The sequence below is a fragment of the Antedon mediterranea genome, chromosome 4, assembly GCF_964355755.1.
Source record: "Antedon mediterranea chromosome 4, ecAntMedi1.1, whole genome shotgun sequence".
Classification (NCBI taxonomy): Eukaryota; Metazoa; Echinodermata; class Crinoidea; order Comatulida; family Antedonidae; genus Antedon; species Antedon mediterranea.
In genome coordinates, this window is record NC_092673.1 from 24,735,982 (window position 1) to 24,760,983 (window position 25,002).

At 30.0% G+C, this 25,002-nt stretch overlaps 1 protein-coding gene across 2 annotated transcripts in view; it reads left to right on the forward strand.

The window, feature by feature from the left end:
- Nucleotides 1–17,373, forward strand: part of LOC140047005 (polycomb group RING finger protein 3-like) — a 34,379-nt gene extending 17,006 nt beyond the window's left edge. The window contains exons 5-8 of one of the 2 annotated variants that reach the window (XM_072091803.1): nt 2,724–2,789; nt 5,746–5,957; nt 6,320–6,400; nt 15,444–17,373. In XM_072091803.1, coding sequence (XP_071947904.1) covers nt 2,724–2,789; nt 5,746–5,957; nt 6,320–6,400; nt 15,444–15,491 — 407 coding nt within the window. In that variant the 3' untranslated portion in view covers nt 15,492–17,373. The remainder of the gene's footprint in view (nt 1–2,723; nt 2,790–5,745; nt 5,958–6,319; nt 6,401–15,443) is intronic. The other variant, XM_072091804.1, reaches the window with a different exon arrangement.
- The last annotated feature ends 7,629 nt before the right edge of the window (nt 17,374–25,002 follow it).

A 25,002-nucleotide genomic window follows, 5' to 3' on the forward strand; every position in this document is an offset into this window, starting at 1 on the left:
AGAACATTAAAGAAAATATGAAGAGCTGTTATTAACTTTGTCCCAGTAACATAGGTCAACTGGTCCCCAAGCAATTAGCCTGTTTTGTTGATTGCTGTTTAATGTTTTCAACATTCATCAACAGGAGAATTAGGAAGGCTCAATTGTTGCTATTATTACTAAGCAGGTGGTAGATTGTAAACATTGTTGTTTAATACGTGCACTAGGCACATGGTATAATATTTATTTGTTATCAATGCACTGTACTTTTGATCCATTTTCTGTGCTTTCTTTACTACAGCACAAACCTGTTTCTTGTTCACAATTTTTTGGAGACACTTTATAGTAAGCCTACAGTACTTCTGTTTTTGAAATACAAAAACAGAAAGTAGAGGGTTCCTGTAACTTAACTAAAACACTACTACTACATTACTTCAGAAAGGTTTATTTCATGTTAATTTTTTTTAAACATTTTTTTAAAAACCATATTTAATGAGGATGATCCATCCAGCTATTGCTGATCGTTAGGGACCCTCAGAGGTTCACAAGACAAACATAAGATGCTCTACATAAACAAAGTCTTTTTACAAGTCTTTGGGAGTGGATAATTTGGTCCTTAGAAAAAATCCTGACATGTGACAGGACTTGAACCCAGGACCCTTGGAGTGGTAGCCAATAAGCATCATAACCACCAAGCCACAACTCCACTCCAAATTAGAATTTAGAATTCACATGCATAGATAAATAACATAAACTATGTGTAAACAAACAAAATAAATAAAATGTTACTACTGTATATTCAGTGAATACAAAACAACCAACAGTTGTTCATTTGTTTCAAATGTAAATTTAAACTATTTTGATGAATGGTCAGCATAATCTCTCTCTCTCTCAAAAAGTTTCCGTTTTTATGTATTGTTATGCATTCCACGTTCTATATTCAGTAAGTGGCAAAAAATATTTACAAAAATCTATTTAAAAATATTATTACAAAACAAACAAATTGTATAATTTTTCTGATGAGGGATGACTGGAAGTTGATAACACTCTGTACAAGGTTAAACTGTAAAAGTCAAGGCAAATTATGATAATTATGGAACAAAATGTCAACTCCTACATTTATTTTAAAAAGACAATTTTTTCTGTTTGAACTGTTTATTCAAATGAAAATAAAATACCATAGCAAGATTTAAAAAGTGAAATTGTCCTTTTCATGAGATGTTTTATTTTTGTCTTGTGTGTGTTCGTCCCACTTTTATTATGATACTCTGTAAATACATATATTTTTTCAAACATATTTTGTTTTTTTTCATGAGATGTTATTGTTAATAAGAAGAGATAAATAAAATATTGAGTTTAGATACAGTATGGATTTAATTACATGAGATGAGCTATCTATACACAATTTCTACGAGAGAGTTCAAATAAAAGAGTGCATAGTGAGCAGCTGTAGGTTTTGACATTAACCATACACAGGAAATAAAGTACATTATGGTACAATAGGAAGAGAAAAAAAAATATGTGAAAAGAACAAAATATTATTTTTACACGATTTTGTCTTAGTCTTTGCAGTTTAAATTTTAGTTTGTTCTGCGTACGCAAGGTAAACATTGCACTCGATATATTACCCTCATTTTAATTGGTTGGGTGGGTATCTAGTAATGTAGTATGGGTGAATTCTGAAACCTTTCGGAAGTTACATTGTACTGTATGTAATCATGGAGGTATAAAAAAGCCTCCATGATGTAATGAATGGTACTATTATGTAATGTGTAACCTCTGGAGCCTTGCAGAGTTATATCAGGTGTGTGTACCCATCAGAGTTATATTTTATATCTCTATCGAATCGAAGGTGCATCAAAGTTATATTGGAGCATGGAGAGGTATCTAATTTTATACTGCTATGATTGGAGGAGCTACCAAGTTTCCTGATCACACAAGCATTAGTTAAAGTACTACATTGGTTGTAAATCTGATATGATTCTGATCAGCTTAACCCTGTTATATTATACAAATAATGAATGTTTATGAGTGCAATGGTACAAATAATGGCACGAGGTGAATGATGAAAGGTTATATCAACGAGGCAAAGCCGAGTTGATATAACCTTTCATCATTCACCAAGTGCCATTATTTGTACCATTACACGAATACAAAACATTCATTATTTGTTTTATATAACATCTAGACGTTTTTTTTTCGTACACAAAAATGTTTCAAAAAGTACTATTTAACGATCGTTGAATAGTGCGTACTATTGCACGCCATGTGACCCACATTCGTCCAATCAAATGACAGGAATTTATATAGGTGTTATATAAAAACACTTAAATCCAGTGTGTGTGAGCATAGTATGTACTGTATGTGGTATATACAGCTTTAGTACAATAATTGTGAACCTGACATTTTATACCTCCATGGTAATGGTATACTGTACTATACTAGTTTCTTGTATATTAATAATAATTATTAATAAAAAAACCTACAATTCAAAATTTTAGATTAATGATCTACTGATTTTAAGATTTGTTCATTGTTTCTTTCTTCAATAATTAACAGTTAAAGCTCACTGCGCTACTGACAAAGAACATTAAAAAAGTTACAAATCTTAAAGACTACAAACATCACAAATATGCTTCAAGTTTTCAGGATAAGACATGGTGAATAAATGAGTTTTTAAGCTAGACTTGAATGTATATAATGTACTAGAGTTAAAGTAATATTGATTTATTTTTTTCTTTAAGGAGAAGAAGAGCAAGAAAAAGAATTTTTTGATAATTATGGCAAAAATGAAGAAGAAGAAAAATCAGGTTTGTTAATAATATTTTTATCATTGAAATGTCACTTAAAGGATGATAAGTTGTCAATATTGACTTTGTTCTCAGACAGAAAATTAATGAATTAATCTAAATGTTTATTCGTTTATCAGTTTATTGCAAATCTAGTATTAATTTATTATCTTTATTAATTATACTTTTAATCAATCAATCCAGTAGGTATCTATGTACCTGTATTGGAAATGCTTAATTGTTCAATATAAATTTATTCAACATCTACATTTCTGCCACCTAATATTATACCTAGCTTAAACTCTGTCTACATTATCAAACTAGTTTGACAAAAAATGTGTAATGTGTCCAAATATAGTAGTGATATCCCCAAATATGTTAGTGATATGCCCAAATATGGTAGTAGTGATATGACATCATCATGTCCATGGGCACGTCCCATTTAAAGTTTGTTCGTGTAGACAGAGCTTTAATTTTCTATTAACACCCACCCTGAAGCGTGGTTCCCACTAGCGACGCAACGCAAGGACATAACGCAACGCAAGTGAATTGACGTCCTTGCGTTACGTTCTAGTGGGAACCAAGCTTAAACAAGCCTCTTAACAACCATCTAAAGGGCATAGCATGGTATATACAACCTACTCTACTGTAAAGGGGGTGACTACTGTAGACTAAATAATTTCTCCATGACTAGAGCAATCTATTTTTTAAAGCGCCGATTGTCATTTTTGTTGATGACATGTTGTTTTCTGGGAATAAAAGTTAAGAGTACAATGATCATGACCCATCCTTCAGTTTTTGGTACCTACCCTAAGTAAATCTTCCCCCTTGTGTATATGTCCATAAAATAATAACATAATAATACTAATACTATACTATAGTATGAAGAGTTATACAGTATATTAATAAATCATGTTCATGATTGATTAGAACAAACTAATTGAGTAAGTAAGATACTGTACGCATGTATAATCATTAAACATTGTCATGTACATAATAATAATAATAATAATTTATCATGTTATTGCCATCAATTAATATTAATACAGTAATAATATTAAAGTACTAGGCATATATGAGGAAATCGGAAATAAAAGAAATATAATAATGATCGTAATCATGTACTGTTATTTTCACTTTAAAGCAAGATCAGAAAAAAAAGATCCAACAAAATGGTACACCAGGTTTTGATGCGTTAATATTTCCTCACTGGTGATTCAACGAGGAAACAATGCACATTCAATTGTTTCTCTTTGTTTAGAAATTCAATACTCAGCTCAGCATCTTTGTTTTTAATTGTCTTTTCTTAAAATAGAATTTTGTATTTTGTATATAAATTTTTATATTTTTCTATTTCTTTTTTTCAAGTTGGTATGGTATAGGAAACTAGTACTACTGTATATTATTATTGTGTTTATTTCTGTCAGTATACACAAAGGGCATTTTTTAGTAAATTTATTACATATATTTTGTTTACTAAATTTTATAACAATCTGTTTGTGTTTAACAATATTGTAACATGCCATCAAGAAAAAATTAAATCTGAAATCTTGGGAGATCAAATTTTTCAGTTTTTTGCATCTTCACAAAAATAGTACAAAAAGAAATGATGACGGTGGTATGTTGGGAGGCTCCCACTTAAGGGTGCCATTACGGACCATCTCATTGGCAGGTATGGGTGTCATCCCACTAAAAATTCTTATCCCGCACTTTATCTTTATCTTTTTTTTTTTTATTGAATAGGCTAAAGTTGGTTAAATCCATGTACTGTAGAATTACCAATGCCAACCATTTCTGCAAACATTGTGATTTAACACTTTAAAAAAAAGCACATTCCAAGATAATAAAACACAGCCATTTAAAAACGTACAAATGGTACTGTACTGTATACAAAGTGGATAACGATGACAAGTCACAGTAAACGATTTAATTCATCTGCTCAGCAGGTGCTTGAATATTGGAATACTTTCTTTCATTGTAAGCTGTTTTTAGATCGATTAAAGCTAAAGGGAAAATGACAAGAACGTAGGCTGACGGTGTAAAGTAAATGAGCACTGTCCGATGTAGATTAAATGAAGAGTAATAATATTTTTAACTATAAACATTTTCATCATTGAAAATGAAACAAATTAGTAACTGTTTGAGATGTTTCAGTACCTCCAGGCAAAATATGTGTAATTTATCACAGACAAGGCTTGTATGAGCATAGCTATTATTTAGGTGGTAAACATCTGGAATTAGTGGTTTAATGAATGGATAAAGTAGAATTAATGCGTGCAGACGTACTGTGAGTAGTTATTATGTAAATTAGGTATGCTGCGTAGTAATACTTTATACTTAATTAAAACAAACACTTCACATTAGTTATAGATATAAATAAATTGATTGAATAATCAATGCATACAGTAGTTTTGATATGTGATTTTGCCAATATTATACAAATATCAACCCCTTCTAAAATACCAAATTATAAGCCAACTTCTTGGTTGCTGTACAATGACTTTAACTTATAAGTCAATAAATAAATATATAATTGGACAAAAGTATAATTATTAGCATGGATGAGTGACATATTTAATTATAAAATCCTAATTAATCCTTTAGATATTAACACTTAGATTTGTTCGTATAAGTAATCTAAATTATATAGTAAGTGCATTAGCATTTACAGTTTAAGTATTATTCTTCATTTTATAGGTTGCTTTAAATTTCATAGCAACATTATTTTTTATTATGCCAGTATATTTATCGAAATTATATGTTATTTAAAAAAAAAAATTATATAAATTATGAAGCTAAAGCTCTGTCTACACTATCAAACTTTATGTGACAACAAAATGTGATGTGTACATACAGTATATGGACTTGATGATGTCATATCACTACCATATTTGGGCATATCACTACCATATTTGGGCACATCACACCTTTTTTGTTAAACTAAACTTTTAAAGAATTGTATATCTTTTATTTGCAGAAACAGAAAAGGAAAAAGAATTAGAAGATGAGATAAAAGAGGAAGAAGGGGATTACCACAGAAACGATGACCAAGTAAAAATACAATTAGAACGAAACACAGAAAATTGGAGACAACTGCGAAAGAAGTACATTCGTATATCATCGCAGGCAACTATAACTCACCTTAAAAAGTTACTAGCGTATAGATTAAAACTCGAGAAACATACGGAGGTAGGTTACTCTTTGGTTTTATCGACCTTGGCATCTAGCTGTTGAGTCGAAAAGTCATCCTGCAAAATGATTATGCAGAATAACTGCAAACTCCTTATTCATCGTTGTGAAAATGAATGGTGATCAGTGAAGGACTGACAGGATTTTCAATGAATGGTTGCTGTCATAATCTTGCAAGCATGTCTAATCACATTTTTTAATATAATCATCTTCAATCAACGAAGCGCATGTACATGTTGCTCGGTTGCCTAGGTCTAATCTCATATGTTTTATTGTATCATTCTGAATGGTTTATCTTAAGACATTATAAATAAATTCATCCTGTTATATTGAATATTTACTGTACTTGCTTTCTTCTACAGGTTGATATACTTTGCAATGAGGAGATACTTGGCAAGGACCACTCACTAGAATTTGTTAGCGCAACTAGATGGCGTAGTAAGGTAAGTTACCATACATATTACCTTAGTTTTAAATTCCAAGTATGCTACTGGTACTTGATATGTTGACATCAAAAAACTAAGCTTTTTGGCACTCCGTCTGCCAAAATTTGGGAGCTTTTGATTTCACTATTTTTCTAGAGCAGTACTGTACGTTAGCTTCATCTATTGAATTAACATTTTTGATGACCATGATTACTGTATTTTGCTCATGTATCTATACTAAGTTTGATTTCCAAGACAAATATGTACTGTACAACAGTATGCAGAAAGAAAGCCATTTTAAACACACATGGCATAATCAAGTGATTATTCAATTTTATAGGTCTTTACCAAAATCAATGGACTGCATTTTTTCTTCATTGAGTTGAAAGTCCAAAGCTACCTATTTTTTAATAAATCGCAATGCAAAAAATGTCTAGTCTATTTTGCGCATAGCTTACCTGGATAAACCGACACTGGCCTATTCTCTGCAATGAACTGCATTTTTTCTTCATTGAGTTGAATGTCCAAAGCCACCTATTTTTAATAAATCGCAATGCTACTATTTCCACCAGTATAATACCCATATTGCTCCTGCTTTTTTAGTTTATTCAGACAAATAAATCATATTTGAAAATTAAGAATTAATTTTTATGTTTGTACACTACTATACCAAAAGATGGTATGTTTGAAAAATAAAAAAAAAAATTCTCACCAAATTCATATTTAATTTTCTGCTATTACCGAGTTTGAAAATTACCAAATTATCTTAACTCTTAACTATATAATAGTAATTAATTGTGCTCATGAGAGAATACAGCTGAAAGCTAAGCTCGAATGCAGTGTGTTAGAATGTATAAAACATTATTTGTAATCCCGTATCATATTGAAACCGTAGATTGCAATTTTACTTTAGGGGGTGAAACTTGTACTGAATAATGAAATTCATAGGATTAAATTCACACTTATTAAAATTCAATGCATTTAAAAGTCTACATTCAATAAATCCCAAAACATAATCCACATGTATTTTAAGAGGCACTATATGTGACCCGATCTGGCAAAACCCTCTCTTTGTCGGCAATTCAAAATTCACGTAATCAGTCAAAATACGTCCAAATCGACTACCCTGGCAGATTACATGTTTTTGCATTTTCGAAATATTTCACTATCTAAGAATACGTCTACCTGATTTAAACTCCCGAAATTTAACTAAAATTATGAAAAAAGAGAGTTTTAAAAACATGTATTTTCCTCAAGCCTAACAATTTATTCACGATCTACGCTAAAATTTTGCGTAAATTCAGTTGAAAGTTGCCGAGTTTTACGACATTTTGATCGCCAGTTCGCTGCACAATGTTGAAAGGTCACACATCAAAACAAAGCTCATCCATTTGACATTCCAAATATAGAAGTTTTAGGGCGGAGTTTAAAGAAGGAACCAATGAAAACTTTGATTTACTATGACATCATTTCAGAAAATTCGGTTCTTCGAAGTTTCTGGAACAGCGAACTGCGTGTGTTGCTATGGCGCATCATCGCAATAACAAACGTTATTGGTCAACGCGCTAGATGTTATACGCTCTACGCGCGGAAATAAAAAGTTGTTTACATTTTTGTGAGGTTATTTTTATTGTACACACAGCATGTCGTAAATTGGAATAAAAACGATTTTAATATTCAAAGTAAAGTGTTTTGCAATAGCTGTAGTGTGTATTTGTTTATTCCATAGTAAAATAGACAAGTTAAAAACAATTCACGTCATAAATTCAATTGTATTTTCTATATTTTTTTGGGCTAGTAGGCCCTAGGCCTAATTTTATTATGGTTGTAGGCCTACTACTACTGGGCCTAGCTTTATATTATTGTCAATAGTTTTATTTATACATTTTATATATCCAATCGGCTCTTAATTATTTATTTAATTTATTGTCCATTCTTTTCATATTAAATGTTTTTTTAAATCATTGGATTCAAGCCCAAACATCACAGCGAATCTTCCACGTTATAAAAAAAAACAAATGTAATCGTCAATACAGTGTAATGTTAGCTTGCAATTAGCTGTGACTCTGCAAGGCGCCTAACTTGTCTAGACTAACGCTAGCCCCCGTGTCGATGCACCGCTGCCATACACGGCCTGATGAACACCCTTCATCAGTAGGTCTTAATACAGGCGATGACGGCGAAAATCTGAATAGGCGCGCCTAGGCCTAGGCCTGCTTGTTTTTTTGCCGTTGATATCGTAAACACTTCCGAAACCAGTTAACATTAGCTTGGTAGTTATAATGCTGCTTTTCAATAGTGCAAAATAGTTAATTCGAGTGACTAAATAGGTTAAAACGGCGTCTGAAATCAGTCAAATTGACCATAGTGTCCACGCTGCTGCTATATCGCACACACTTCCTGGTATGACGTCATTGTGCCTTAGACCAAAATAGCGCGTTGCTACGGAGTGAGTTTTCAGCGCGTATCAAAAAGAATTTCATTGCAAACTTCAAACGCGATTTTCTCGTAAACTAATTGAATGATTTGTAAGTTTTTAAAATATAATAACTTTTTAAATATTTACTCAATTTTTATGAAATAAACACCATTGCAAAGCTTATGATTCAAATAATCCAAATATATAAAAAAATACAAAATGAATATTTCCGACAAAAGTAGGGTTTTGCCAGATCGGGTCACATATGTCAACAAATAATTATTAGTCCTCTCTCCATGACGGTTGTCACATAATGCTTTGTATTATTTTTTATTGTATTTTATTTATATGTTTCATATGGACAGTTTGTCTGAAATAAAGTTGAATTGAAATTGAATTGAAAAGAATACTTGGTAGAGAAAATTCTATTTTGATTTGTTTATTGTTTTTATTGCTACTGGAGTAAAACGTGTGAAGGTTTGGTTGAGACATGATTAACATTTCATTAATTATATATACTGTAAAAATTATCCACATAACCGGTTGCTTTAGAATTTCTTATGCCTGTAAATTATGTATCTCTTACGGGATTCCGCTTAGTGGATTAATAAACTGAAAGATGAGGACATATCAATTTGATCTCTGTTATACATGAATACAGTACAATATTGATAACTACAGTGGTGCGGGTCCGCCATACCATGCCGAGTCGCTATCTAATAAAAATTGAACAATAACACGAAAACCTTAGTGGTCTATGGTTAGGACATCTCCATATCAAGCAGAAGGCTCTTAGTTCGAAACTCGGTTTTGGCGTCTTTTTCCGATTCTCACAAATTTATCATTATTATTGTTTCTAAATTAATTAATACATTGTCAATATATCACTAGGCAGCTTGAATGTGTTCTATGCCTGTAAATTATTATTATTTTTATTTTAAATATTTAAATTTATTTAAGTATTAATATCAATTTTTTTTTGTAGACCGTAACCTGAATGCTAAAACATTAAAATTATTTAAAATTCAGTTACATAAAATTTTAATAAATTTAATCAATTCTGTATATTAATACCATTACCAGTTACTGTAATCATTACATTTGTTTAATTAGTCTAAACACGAAGGAATTAATTGTATTACATTCATGATCTAAAGTAGTTCTTTATGTGTAGTTAGTTGGATACGATCTTTACACTGTTTTCAGATGGATACTACATCACAGTCCTGTGGGAAAAATTATCATCTATTTGCTGAGGTTATGTCTAGTTAAGATATTCAGGGATAATGTACAGTAGTAACATACAGTACAATACATAAATTGATGAAACAGCTTGTTTTTAGATTTGAATAAATTTTAATGTCATGCCATATTTCCTTTCTGCTAAATCCATTAAATTCAATATTTATATAATTATTTTATTACTTAATAATAATAATAATATAATATTTTTAGTTTAAAAGATATTTTAAGAAGAAGATCTATTTTTAGTATCATCTCCAGTAGTAAAAACTTGGTAAGAAAAACATTAAAAAAGAAATATAATGAAGAAATTAGTTTAATGTTAAAATGATTTTTACAATCAACTAAATTGAACCAAACTGTGATATACACTTAAACAGAAAATAATGAAAATTGTAGCCTCAATAGATAGATGACAAATAATTAAAGTGCTATCCATCTGCATAAACTACTGTATTAACTATTATTATAGACCATTATTATCACAGTCCCATTCTTATGATATGATGGAGAAACTGCCGTGGTACGACTGAGGGATGTAATATTTGGAAACCCATCCACACACTTTCAGACAAAAAAGTATTAATACACCTTTAGTTTCTGTGTCAAAATAGAAATTTAATTTGCTAATTTATTTTGCAAACAGAATTTTTTCCAGCTATTATAACATTTATTCAATAATGGTAAATAATATAAATAACAAATAATAACAACAACAATTGTTTACAATAATGTAAGTGAAAATAAAAGAAATAAACAGAACAAAATATCAAGTAGTTCTCATTTGAAATTAGACATAATTCATTTTTTTGTGCAAATAGAATTAAGTTCAAGCTATAAGATAAGATAAGATAAATCTTTATTGTTGTGAACACAACCAGACGAACATGAAATTGGTTTTCCTTGATGCTTAAAAACACATACAGTACACTATATAAAACATTAAAAAATATCAATACAATACATTAAAACTATATACAGTAGTAAACAAGTAAACAAACTATCTTTGAAATGTTGAGTTGGAAACATGAATAGAGTTGTGGACAAATGATTTCCTACATCGAGTGGTATTGCACATTAAACGACGAATTCTACCTGATTTATTAACAACATATTTATCATTCAATGGGTGTGAGTTATCTTTCATTATTTTCTTAACTTGGCTATTAATAATATCGCGCCTGTGAACTGCGTCGATAACATTAGTATAAATATATATTTCAATCAATTCAATCAAACATTGACATTCTTTTCTATTATTTTACTAGCAGTTTTCATTATACGGTCAAGTTTCTTTTTATCATTACCACTCAGACTATTTGTACCAAACAACACAGTTGAAAGTTACAACACTAAGAATAACACTCTGGTGAAACATACAACATTTGTTTACTAATGGTAACAATAACAAATGATAATAACAACAACAATTGTTTACAATAATGCAAGTAAAGAAATAAACAAAAAATCAACTACATACATAAAATATACCTATTGAAAGAGCAGAATCAAGTAGTACTCTTTGAAATTAGACATCAAATATATAAATTGGGAAATTAAAATTCAGTTCCTACTAATAAAACAAAGTGTATTATAATGATTGACAACATAAATAATTAACCAGTTAAGTATAAGTGACTACCACCCAGTTAGAACACAGATTCAACATATATTTCACGCAGTAACCAAAACAATAACAGTGGATCTGAGGACAGCATCATAATGCGTATGTTAACAGCAGGATGTCAGCTAGTTGTCAGGTATATTACACGATATGAAGCAGCAACGCATCAGACATGTTATTGACTATAGCATATAAGTGCAGTGAGAAGTATGTCATGCGATAGCAGCATTAGCATTAGCATTCACTATGTATCATACAAATTAACTTTCTGTTACGAATGGGAATTAATGCGAGTATAATTTATACTGAGTGTATTAAATATAGGAATTAATACAATAAGAAATCCGCCTTATCATTTTTGGTCAATAGTTTATTTAGTATGGATGTTGCTGTTTAATTTTTTTTTTAGGATTATTAGGTATAGTGTGTGGTTAACAGAACCTCACAGTTTTATGGACGAAAACAATGGCTGATATTTTGTGCTGAAAATAGTGGTTAAAACCCTGTCGTAGATTGATATAATAAAGAATTGGTCTAAGATACTTGTAGTAAAGAGAATCAGTTTTCCTTTGCGGTATTTGATTATGGAGGAAAAACATTATTGACTTCATCATTATTTGGTTAATCTTTATTACTTAATTATAGTAATAGAAGAAATTAGATTCAGAACAGTGCTGTTTTTTTTATAGGATAATCAAACACAGTAGAAAAGGAAACAAGTTGTTATTATGTATGAGCCGCTGCTAAGTAATTAATTAATTAGTAATGGTTGTCAACCATTTGGATATTTCAATAGAAAATTGAACCAGTACATTAATTGGTAATACATGTTACAGGGAAAGTGTGACTACCCATTAATCACATACAACATTTACATACTGTAGAGTGTAACGAAATAATTGTCTAGGTTGAGACTAGTAGCAGTTTTGTAAATTAAAAAATGTAAATTTCTTTGTGTAAATTTCTTAAGCGGACATAATTCAGAACCCAATAAAGTTCATTGCAAACAGGTTGGCCATCATAGTGTTAAATAGAATATTGTCTATTGTTAATTTCACATAAACTTGTACCCTTTATAGAGATATCCACTTGATATGTGTGGAGAGTTTACTGTAGTTTTTTACCACAATACATTTTTACATTGACAGGACAGGTTGGTTCTTCTTTTGTTGAATTACATTTTTTTTATATGAAATATATGAATATATTATTATTTTTTGTGCATTTTGTTTTGTTGTTATTCTAGTTTTAATTTTAATTTAATTAATGATTTTTAAAAGAATCTGCATACCTTACTGTACAAATGTTTAAAAACATTTGTACAGTAAAGGTATGCAGCTTCTTCTAAAAATCAATACATCTTCTATTGAGTATTAAAAAAATATTCATTTTGCATCCACATATTATAATAGTTATGATTGATTATGCTCATATTTTTCCAATTAATTTAATGTTTTTATGCTATAATTAAAGAACAGTTAACTAATAAACCGATGTTAATATCCAAAATGTGTTTAAATCATTTTAGTTGAACCTGATTTTACAGTGTTTTAAAAGTACTGTAGATTTTGTTTGTCATTATACAAGAAGAGTGATAAATTGACTCAGAAATAATCTTAAGTATTTCGTCGTTCAACAACCATAACAAAATTTTTTTCCGCTATAATATCATTATTGAATCAAATGACTTGGAAAAAAACAGATCATATTGAATTTACTTCTGTCGGCATTATGTTACAGTACTATATGTCGACATTTCTTTTCTTTAAAAATCGAGAACATCATTTATTTCACATTAAAAAAAAAATTCTTTCTGTTCGAATTCTTGTTCAGCAGAATTGTAAAATCTTGATTTGTTTTGTCCTTATTATATATTTTGCTGTAATTCTTAGGTTTCATTGTCATTTTTCCTCCCTAGATAGTTGTATTCAAGAAATGCCCTTTGTTATGTCCAACAGCTGATCAATGTATAAAGCATCATACTTTGAAATTGACATATTTTCTCATATATTATCAAATGATACATATGATGTATGATAATAAAAAGTATGTTCTTTATATAAATGTTCAATAAAAAAACATGATTTTCTGTCCATAGGAAGTATTTCACTTTTTATGTTGTATAATAAATTAAATTGAAATTCTAGTTTTATGTTTTATTATTGATTCTAAAAATACTTTCTTCCCCACCTTTCCCATTATCTCTTTCCCTTTTCCTCCCCCTCCTCCTCAACACACACTCCTTACCCCACTATTCTCACCCCACCTTCCTCATACCATCCTTGAAAAAAAAATCACTTGAATTTTATACCATGAACTACAGTAATAGTTAATACTACTGTTGAAATTATTATTACCTTTGCATTTATAAGATTTTTTTATGCATCTCAATCCAATTTCTTTTCCTTTTATCAAAGCCATATCGACGCCCATACAACTTTACCTGTATGTTGTGTATACAATATTTAGTTATTCAATCTAGCCAACGGTCCACTCATAAAGTTTCAATTTACCACCCGCTATTGTCATATCTCCATCGGTTTAACCAAGCCAAGCTGTGCTTAGCCTCGAGAAAGGTGTTAACAGGAACGCACAGCCCTGCAGCTTTATTCCATGAGAATTATTATACTTGATACGACAGCTAGTAATAGTCAGTGCTGTATATAGTGTGTGTTACTGTAGGCACTGTGCTGTATACGTTCACAGATGTATATTTGTCTATGTGAAGACTACGGTTATTAGATTGTAGAATTATGCGGATTGTGATGTAGTGTAATAGATTAGATTCCGAGTACAATTTACATCTGTTTTTACATTGCCATTTTTAAGTTGTTATTGAACAATATTTCAAGCTATATTTATTCACATTCTGTCAAGTTATTTTTATATTCGCTGTTGTCTAGATGATGGTTTTGCTGATAGAAAAGGGCCTTGAAGTCATTAATTATTTTATGCATTGTGTGCTTTCATGATTGGCATTGTTATGATGTTATCATTATAAAGGGGATGCTTAGTAAATTTGTTTTAATAGAAAGCATATACGTGTAAATATTGGATAGTTATATTTATTTTATAAACAAATGGTACTGTAGCAGTTAATAGAAACCTAAACATAGTAATCTATGTAATTTGTCGTAAAAGAATGTTTCTAACCTTTACAGCACACTGCTATGAATTAGCCAAAGACATTGACACAGACTTTTTGGAGTTTTTAATATATTAATAAAGGGGCACACAAGTGTTTAAGGCGCCAAAGAAAAAACTACTTAAACTACAGTATAAACTAATATGGGTCTGTGGTTAAAATAAAACGTTAATGTGTCAAGAAATTAAAAAGAAAGTTACGTATTCGGAGGACGTTTCACTTAAAAATGAACGGCAAACCACTCAGGCGACTTTCTATCAAGGGGCCACTTTTTTGTGTCCTGAAGGTGCCTTAATTCAGCTGTTATTAAACTATCATTTGTTTGTTACTAAAAAGATCTTCAGTAACACCAAAAAAAAAAAAATTATGATTGAGAATGTCTTGACATATTGGTTAACAACTTCTGAAAATGATCTGTGGAATCATTCTTAAAAAACAAATACAGTATTTTACAATCGAGATGGTGTTTATTTAAAATTAGTTCTTTTTATTCTCCAAGATGGTTGTCGACTGAAACATCGAAAGATTCTCAACCATACCGCAAACCTACCTAATACTAGTGTACATTCGACATGCAAAACCTAACCTAAATATTGTAAAAAATCTTTATTTTTTGTTTTTATCTTTACAGAACTGTCCAATCTTGCTGCATTATAGACCAAAACTTCACTTCAGCTAACATTAGCCAATTAAGAGAGAAGATACATTTATATAGAGATAATGTAAATACATATATTTTATAATAAAATTTTGATTGAATCTAAATTAATTAATTGTGGTCTCAGATTATTAAGATTGAATGCTGCCATTGAAGGAAGAAGGATAACGGAATAATACAGAGAATTTGAAGTAGCCGTTAAAGAGCGAGACTGAAAAGTAGAAATTGCAATGTGTATCATTATACAAAGAGAATCAACTCACCAACTACCAGTTTTAATTATGAAGATCCCGCCAATTTTTATATTTTATCCATGTAATTGTAAACATACGATCTGGATAAAAATGACTGTGTAGCTATATATACAGTACCAAACACTTACCATTAATTGGTATCTATACACTAAGGGCCAATTTACACAGACAAGCGGTAAAGGTAATAAAAATCTGTGTTATTCCTTATGACCATTTACACACATCGCGGAGTGGACGGGTGGGTTAAAAAATGATAGATACAAATTCTATGTTTGACAAGCTTACCGCTTACCGTTACCGCTCATCTGTGTAAGTTGGTCTTACTACGGTATAACAAAAGGAGAGTTTGTACGTTTTTTTCAATGGACACATTTTTTGTACTGCACGTATTCATACACAAAATGTTGACCGAAATTGTACTGGAAAGGTTTAAGTACTGTTGAAAACTGCCTATCTTTATATATTGTTTTATTTAGTATGTCTGCAAGTTAAACATTTAGAAACTGGTATTATTTACAGAGTAAATAGGGAGGTTTCGCAACCTTACGAATACGATAACGAAAACGGATACGTCATACGTTTGTGAAACTTTTGAGCTGATCCCAATTTCATATTCGTAAAGTGTATTCGTGTTGACGAATATCACCAGTCATATTCATAACTACAAAACGAGTATTGTTTTTGATCTATTTTGCACATTTTGCATTTTAATCAGGAATGATTCATGATTATAATATAATTATAGATTTATTGAAAGTAATTTACAAAAGTAATTTACTAAAATGCCAAGTCAATTTTGATAAATAGCAGTTTTTAAAGTCCTCACTCGCTTTGATGTTACGCTAGGCCTAGGCAGCCAAGCACCAAGCAACACGTACCTGCGCTTTGCTCAAATTTACTGCAGTCATATTTTGGACGCGCCTCAATATTTTGTTGCCATGCGAAACAGATTTTTTTATGGCTTACGAAAACGAATACGTGTGCGTGACGTATCCGTTTTCGTTATCGTATTGGTAAGATTGCGAAACCTCTCTATTAATATCAGACATGAATTTCAACCAATTGTCAATAAACAGAATATTAAACTAATCAAGGCTAAAATCAAGATTATAATATTGAAGAGGAAATTAATTAATGAAAGTACCAGCAACTTAAAATTTGTCTGTAAAGCTCTGTCTACACCTAAGTATGGTAGTGATATACCAAAATATAGTAGTGATATGACATCATGTCCATATATAAACACATCACATTTTTTTGTCACAAAGTTTGATAGTGTAGACAGAGTTTTACACTAACAGTATCTATAAAACCATTCTTTACCTAAAAAATGATATTACTAATTTAGTTGTCTTTTCTAATAAGTAATATTTCGGGAATCTCACCTCTTCTACTGATTCGACCTCATAATGTATAAGTTCATTCACAAAGTAAATCAAACACTAATATAGATAAACCAATTGTGAAAATCAATATTAAATACAGTAACTGTATGTATATATTTTGTTCTTTATTTGGACATATACTTTTAATATTATCAGAAAACTTGCAGTACAAATAACCTTCTTTATAATACAATGTCACAAATATGCAAATTAGGTTGTTTCTTGTATGATTACCACTCATGAATATTCATTAATCAGCTCAATGTCAATATACTTATACTGTTTAATTAATCCTTGAATTAAAATTTAAATTAATTCACTTTGTTACACACTGTTACAAATAATACATATTGGTTTTAATGAGTCATTGAACATTTGTTAAAAAGTTTCATTTGATTCCAATTAAAAAAAAATGTTGAATACAAATTCAAGCAAGGATTTACCTCAAAATTAATTAGCATTATATTACTTTAATGTTCTGTAAATCTTTATATGTGACACTTCCTCATTATCTACAGAGATAATTGATGGAGGAGTAGACAGGAGTAAAGAGCAAGAGTATAGAGTAGGAGTAAGGAGTAGGAGTAGACAGATTAACGTTAGTGGGAGAAGATAGCAAAAGAGGAAGGCTGGTGGGGATACATTCTATAGTACAACACACACATTCTCTCACCCAGATTATCACCTAATTATGTGACAAAAGCCTGTTTATATTGACTAAGGAATATGGAATTAAATATGGTATTTTGAAACAGTATTCTCTTCTCAAAAGAAAATTTTTAGCTTCAACGTAATATTTTTAATAAGAGCGGTTTCGAAGACTGTACTTTTGGTGTTTTTCAATAGAATCAGGCTGTGCAGGGCTGTAGCCACCAGTACGGTTGGTAAGGTTTCAACCTATCCACTTTTTCACAGAAGCCTTTGTCAACCCAGTGGCTTGAACAGAGATCGTTCTCTTTTCTTGTAAAAAACCACACCACTTTATTTCTTGTAACTACATCACTTCTTCTATTACATGATATTCTATACACAGTATAATGGTTACACTTTATTGGTTATCCGCAACGAAGTTGCAGGATAACCTCTTGTGATTGTACGAAATCATCATCATCATCATCATCATCATCAACTTTTTATTCTTCTTCTTTCTTTCTGTATGATTTTTGTGTAACGCTTTTCTCTAAAACTCGCAAACATAACATTTCGGTAACTATGTTAACATTTTGACATTTATGTAACGTCGTCAAGCGAAGCTTTTCATGATGTTTACAATTGCGCAACGTGACGTACGCGCGATTTAACGATTTTCTCGTATCTAACATATGTCGAAAACCAAATAACATTTTAAAGTGAAACTTTGCAAAAGTTTAATTTATATCATGCGCTAACTTTCTGTTGAAAAAAAATTGCGTGTTTTACACAAAGTTACGCGCGCACGCGTATTTAAAATTTCAAAATGCGCAAAATTAATTTATAATCAACTTTCTACGCGTTTTATGTCGTTTTAAGCATGTCAAAAATTCCCACGCGTGCGCACATTTTTACGTGTGCGGTGCGCACGTAGCATTGAAAACGTATTTTTTTCGCGTGATTTATGTTTTTCCAGCCTTTTCTAGCAATTTTACCAAATTTTAAACAATTTCGACTTAAAGATACGTCATACGAGCACGTCGAATTGGACAATTTGCGCGCGTTTTTTATGAAAAGGTCAAAAAATTCGTTTGAAATATGCCTTTTTTTAAACAGTCGTAATTTCTAAACTAGACGGTCAACTTTTTGTGGATGACATATTCTGGAAGTAGATGAGTTGTAGATATCGGATCAGGTATTAATATGGCTAACCGGACATTGTGACGTCATCGTATGGCCACGCGAATATAAAATTTAGGATTTTTGTATCTTTCGTCATAACTCATCACATTGAATAGAGCGCATCTCCACCTATTCGTTTTCCATTTTCACCCCGATTTTGATATTGTCTAGGTCAATCAACTATCTTTCGCATGAGTTAAAAATATTTTAATTTTTTTGACGTCATCATGCCTAAAAATTTAAATCACGTGTGGCATCAATTTCATCTTTACAGTAAATTTTAATCTGTTATAGCTCGTAAGAATAAAAAGTGATAATCACGATTAAAACTTTTTCTGGAAGCTATTGGATTGTAGATACGAAATTATGTAAAAATGTTGCCAATCGAATGTTGTGACGTCATCATATGGCCAGTTAAATGAAAAAGGTCGTATTTTCATCTTTTGCGTCATAATTCATTACATTTAAAAGAGCGCGCATCAATATTTCACGTATTCAAATTTCTTCTACACGCTAATACGTTGTTGCTGAGATAATTTCCTTTCGGAATTGCTACCTTCGAGTTTCATTTTAAAACCGTCAACATGTTAAAAATTGCAATAAATAGCAGGTCCCGTAATTTCACCTATTCTACACTGTATGTCACTGTATGTGATATGGATACAGAATATACTGTGTATACTATATATGAATTTAAATAATAAAATTCAGCAATAACAACATATCATATTCTTCAGTTCAGATCATAATGCCAACGTGAACACTTCCTTTTGTCCTCAACCTATCCCCTTAATGTTAATGTTGCACCACTTGCGCGGCGGATAACCAAACTCGTCAAAGTGACGAGTTACATGTCTAGTATTGTTTTTTTTTTATTTTATGGTTTTTTTTTTTTGCTTCTTAGAGTTCATTTTGAATTCAAAGTTCATACATTGTTCAATTATTTTTAGTCTACTATGTTGTTGTTCTATTGTCATAAATCATTTAAGTTCCATAATCGATTTACAAGCCTGTAATTCATTCAGTATGGTAACATGTTGTTGTAACCTACTGTTACAAAAATTATTGTGTGACACTATCAAACTTGTTTGACAAAAAAAATTTGATGTGCCCGTATATGGTAGTGATATGCCCAAATATGGTAGTGATATGACATCATCATGTCCATATATTTTTTTGTCACATAAAGTTTGATAGTGTAGACAAAGCTTTACCATAGTATTAGTAATGAATCAAACATAAGCCCACCCTGGGGTATAAGTCTATGCCAAAATATAAGTACTGTAATTTGTTTTATGATCAAGATCCCTGTTGGTATATGTGAACCCACATAGGTCTGTCTTGTGTTTTAACCTTACACATTTATTTATGGATCTCAACTAATTTTTAGTGGTAAAATATGCTTAATTTTCCATTTAATTTTGCAAATGAAATCTTGATAGTTAATTTGTTTATTTATTGATAATAATTGAATAGAAAATGCATTAGCCCATGTTCTATTGGCTATTATCTGGAAGAATATTTTTTCTAGTTTTATTTGTTTTCTGATTCTGTTTAATGACTTATGAACAATGTATCCAATAAATGAACAGTGTAGGTTATGGCTTTTTTATCAAAGCTAATCAATCAATCATTGATTTCAATGTATCAATCATGTTCTTAGTGATCAATACTTTATTGATCAATCATCTATAATACATACAAATCTTTTTTTGTTTATTGATTTCATCTTTAATACTGTACAATAGTAAATGAATTTATCAAATTACATCATTAATAACGTAATCAATCATTTAGTCAATTTATTTTTAGTTTATTTATTTTTCAATTCAATTTGTCAATCTGGAAAGTTTATATAATATAATTGTACTATTTCTTGCAATTCCTATAAATAATGTAGACAAGGTAAAAAAAACGTGTACAATTATATAAAGAAAACAAATTAAAAAAGATAATTTTAAGATATCACATAATATCTTTAGTACTTTCACAATGGCTTTTAATATCAGGCCATGATATTATTACAATATATGATAGTTCTATAATGCTACAGTCAGGCTTTCCTGAATGGACCCAATGATAGTCTTGCTATTAGCAAGCTAAGCCACATCTCCCTAAGGATCTATTGGTCAATGGTTAATTGTATTTATGCATGTTAACTATATATTATCTTGCTGTTGTCTGTATGAAGATTCTTTAATTTTAATGTACTGTATGCAATAGAAAAATATATTCTGAAAATGGTAATTTCTTGAATATTAGTACAATCGTTAATAGCATTATCCCCAAAAAAATATTTCAAAAGATTGAGGATCGTAAAAGATGATAGGCCATTAAATAATGTATTTCTCTGTTAAAATGAAAGGCCATGAAATTATTTATGATTTTCTTAGAATAAAGTATTCGTAAACATTAGTGGTGTGAATAAATAAAGTGTTTACAATCAATAATTTATTCAATTTAAAAAAAGAAAATGAGATGCACTACAATTTGTTACGAAACCATGATGGTCATAAATTAAAATTGTAAGGCCTACATATCAGAGTTCAACCTTGCTTTAATTGGAGTAAAAATGTTATATTTACTATAATATTTTGATTCTAATTTTTAATTCATTCTTTCAAATACAAAGATAAATAAAACACATTCGATGAAGGTAAATAATCATCCAAGCATTTATCATAAACGTAAATATATTAATCAGTATGTGTGTAGATGCCATTAAACAGTATATTGAAAGAGACTACTGTACTGTGTATAATAAAATCAAACATATATGGTTGTGATAACAATTCCTATTCTAATCTAACCTCAGTATTTTATATTTACTAATCTGCTATTGATTACTCATTGATCCATTAATTGGCTCCAGATTGATCAGTTGATTGATTGATGAATTGGTTTCTTATCTGATTGATTGATTTCTACTCTGATTGATTGATTGATTATTACTCTGATTACTATATTCTAATTGATTGATTGCTACTCTGATTGATTATAACTGATTGATTGCTATTCTAATTCATTTATTACTACTCTGATTGATTGACTATTACATTGATTGATTACTATTCTAATTGATTGATTATTACTCTGATTGATTATTACTCTGATTGATTGACTATTACATTGATTGATTACTATTCTAATTGATTGATTATTACTCTGATTGATTATTACTCTGATTGATTGACTATTACATTGATTGATTACTATTCTAATTGATTGATTATTACTCTGATTGATTGACTATTACATTGATTGATTACTATTCTAATTGATTGATTATTACTCTGATTGATTGACTATTACATTGATTGATTACTATTCTAATTGATTGATTATTACTCTGATTGATTGACTATTACATTGATTGATTACTATTCTAATTGATAGATTATTACTCTGATTGATTGATTATTACTATGATTGATTGATTATTACTCTGATTAATTACTATTTTAATTGATTGATTGCTACACTGATTGATTGATTATTACTATGATTGATTGATTATTACTCTGATTACTATTCTAATTGATTGATTACTACTCTGATTGATTATTACTATGATTGATTAATTATTACTCTGATTAATTACTATTCTGATTGATTGATTGCTACACTGATTGATTGGTTATTGCTATGATTGATTTTCACTTGGATTGATTACTATTCTAATTGATTGATTACTACTCTGATTGATTGATTATTACTATGTTCAATTGATTATTACTCAGATTGATTATTACTCAGATTGATTACTATTTTAATTGATTGATTGCTACTCTGATTGATTGATAATTACTCTGATTGATATACTCTTGATTAATTGATAAATTACTACTCCGATCAATTACTACTACTGTATGATTATTTGATTGATTACTATTCTGATTAATTTATCGATTACTATGATTAATTGGTTGAATAATTTTTTACTTCATTCATTAAATTCAAGGTATATTGAAAGAGTTACTGATATGAACACATAAATATATAAATTACATACTTACTGAATACAGTACAGTTGGTTATGTGCATGTGCTTATGTTGTTAGATCATTTTCCAGATACAAATCTCCATTTAATAAAGTACAGTAAAGATATTTTGAAAAGGTAAATTAAAATATGTGGCAGCAGTTTGAATCCTGTCAGTGGTATTTATCAAACAATTAATTTATGGAACCACATATGTTGACAGCTATGCTACATGGTGTACAATGTTCTTGAAACGCTATGATTCAATGTATCAATAATTAGTATTAAATGCTTTCGCACTGTCTCAGCATGTTGATAACAATTTTGTGAAAATCATTTGAATGCTGTTTGATATTGTAATTACTTAGTTTTCATTGCAATGTATTTTGTTATATTTTGCAATTTTTTTTGTAAGAGATACTGGGACCACAATCAATATATAAATTGTTTTGATAGGCATAATGACTTCCTTTACCAAACTGCCTTTAATTTGTTATTTTTGTGTTTTGTTGCCATATTGAGTTTTATTTATATATATATATATATATAGGGTTAGATAAGTTGAATTCAGTCTGTGTAGTTTATTTCACATTTTGTACTCGAAATTACAAGTGTCGTATAAATGCTTGTAAATGCCAATTTACACAGATGAACGGTAAGCGGTAAACCGTGTAGCCTGTCCCGTAGAATCTGTATCTAACCTGAGCATAAACTGCTCGTCCACTCTGCTTTGTGTGTAAATGATCATAAGATTCTATACTTTTAATACCGTTACCGCTCTTCTGTGTAAATATGCCATAAGGAGGAAGGCTAATGGGGTAAAAGGTTCAGGACTGTGGGTGACCCCATTAATACTTCCAATCTCGCAGCCTCAGCCTCACCCTAACCCCCTACACCATGTTCATATCCCTGTATGTTTAAAATTGGTTAAATGTAGCCTACTTCATTTCAATGTATTTTATGTGTGGTATTGTACAGTAATTCAATAATAGATTGAAATTGACAGTTGACAGAATAGATAAACTGATAATATGTACATAAATTTGTAAATAATGATATTTATAATGTTAATGGAATATAAATACAGATTTTAAACGGTATGAACTTGTAATTAAGACATCAACTCCACCACTGGTTTGGTATTTCATGACCTGCATTGTAATTACAGAGTGTATTAGATAGGTTAACAAGTTAGGGAATCTAATTAGTCTAATCACCCCCTAAGCTGCTGACATTTAGCCATTCACAAATAACAATGAATTATTAAAGACGCAATCTGGATTTAATTTCGGTAGAGTTTTTAGAAAATGAATGATTGTATTTAATGCAAAGTAAATAATGTGCAAGGCGTTTTCATGGTTAGTTATTTACCCGGGTAAATTATTTACCCGGGTAAATTATTTACCCGGGTAAGTTATTTACCCGGGTAAGTTGTTTACCCGGGTAAGCTATTAACCTGGGTAAGTTCTTTACCCCAGGCCAATTATCGCTAACTGGGTTGATCACCAATAAATAACTAAGCATGAACAAGCCCAATAAAGGTTCTTAAAATATACATTTTGTAATATGTGTTTATACTTACTTTAAAGCAATTAAATTTGCTTTTCCAAAATTAAAAAAATCGATTGTCGATTGGTCTGAAAGTAATATGACAATGGATCAAGAATAATGAATTTATTAAGCAAAAAAATAGATATGTCTAAAAATAATGCAATTGTTTCAATGAAATGTAATAGACATTTTTCATTAACATGTTTATCATAATATGCTTAACTTTACTTCATTAAACCTAATTTAGTATGTAAACATATTATCACGGTTGTTCTATGATTTTAGGCATCTGTTGCAAATTTGGGTGTATTTTTTTTTCAAAATAATTATTATGATACCTCAAGTCAATAAGCTAAAATTGAATTTGGTGATAACAATTTTGTCAAATTCTGTGGCCAGATTTCTTAATAATTGTAATAATTCATAAATAGTAATCCCTGGTATTTCTACAGTCACAATAATAATTAATGATTTGATTTTGATAAAGATTAATAATAATAATAAAATGATTTCATATTGATATGAATAATGATAATAGCTGGTTAATCAT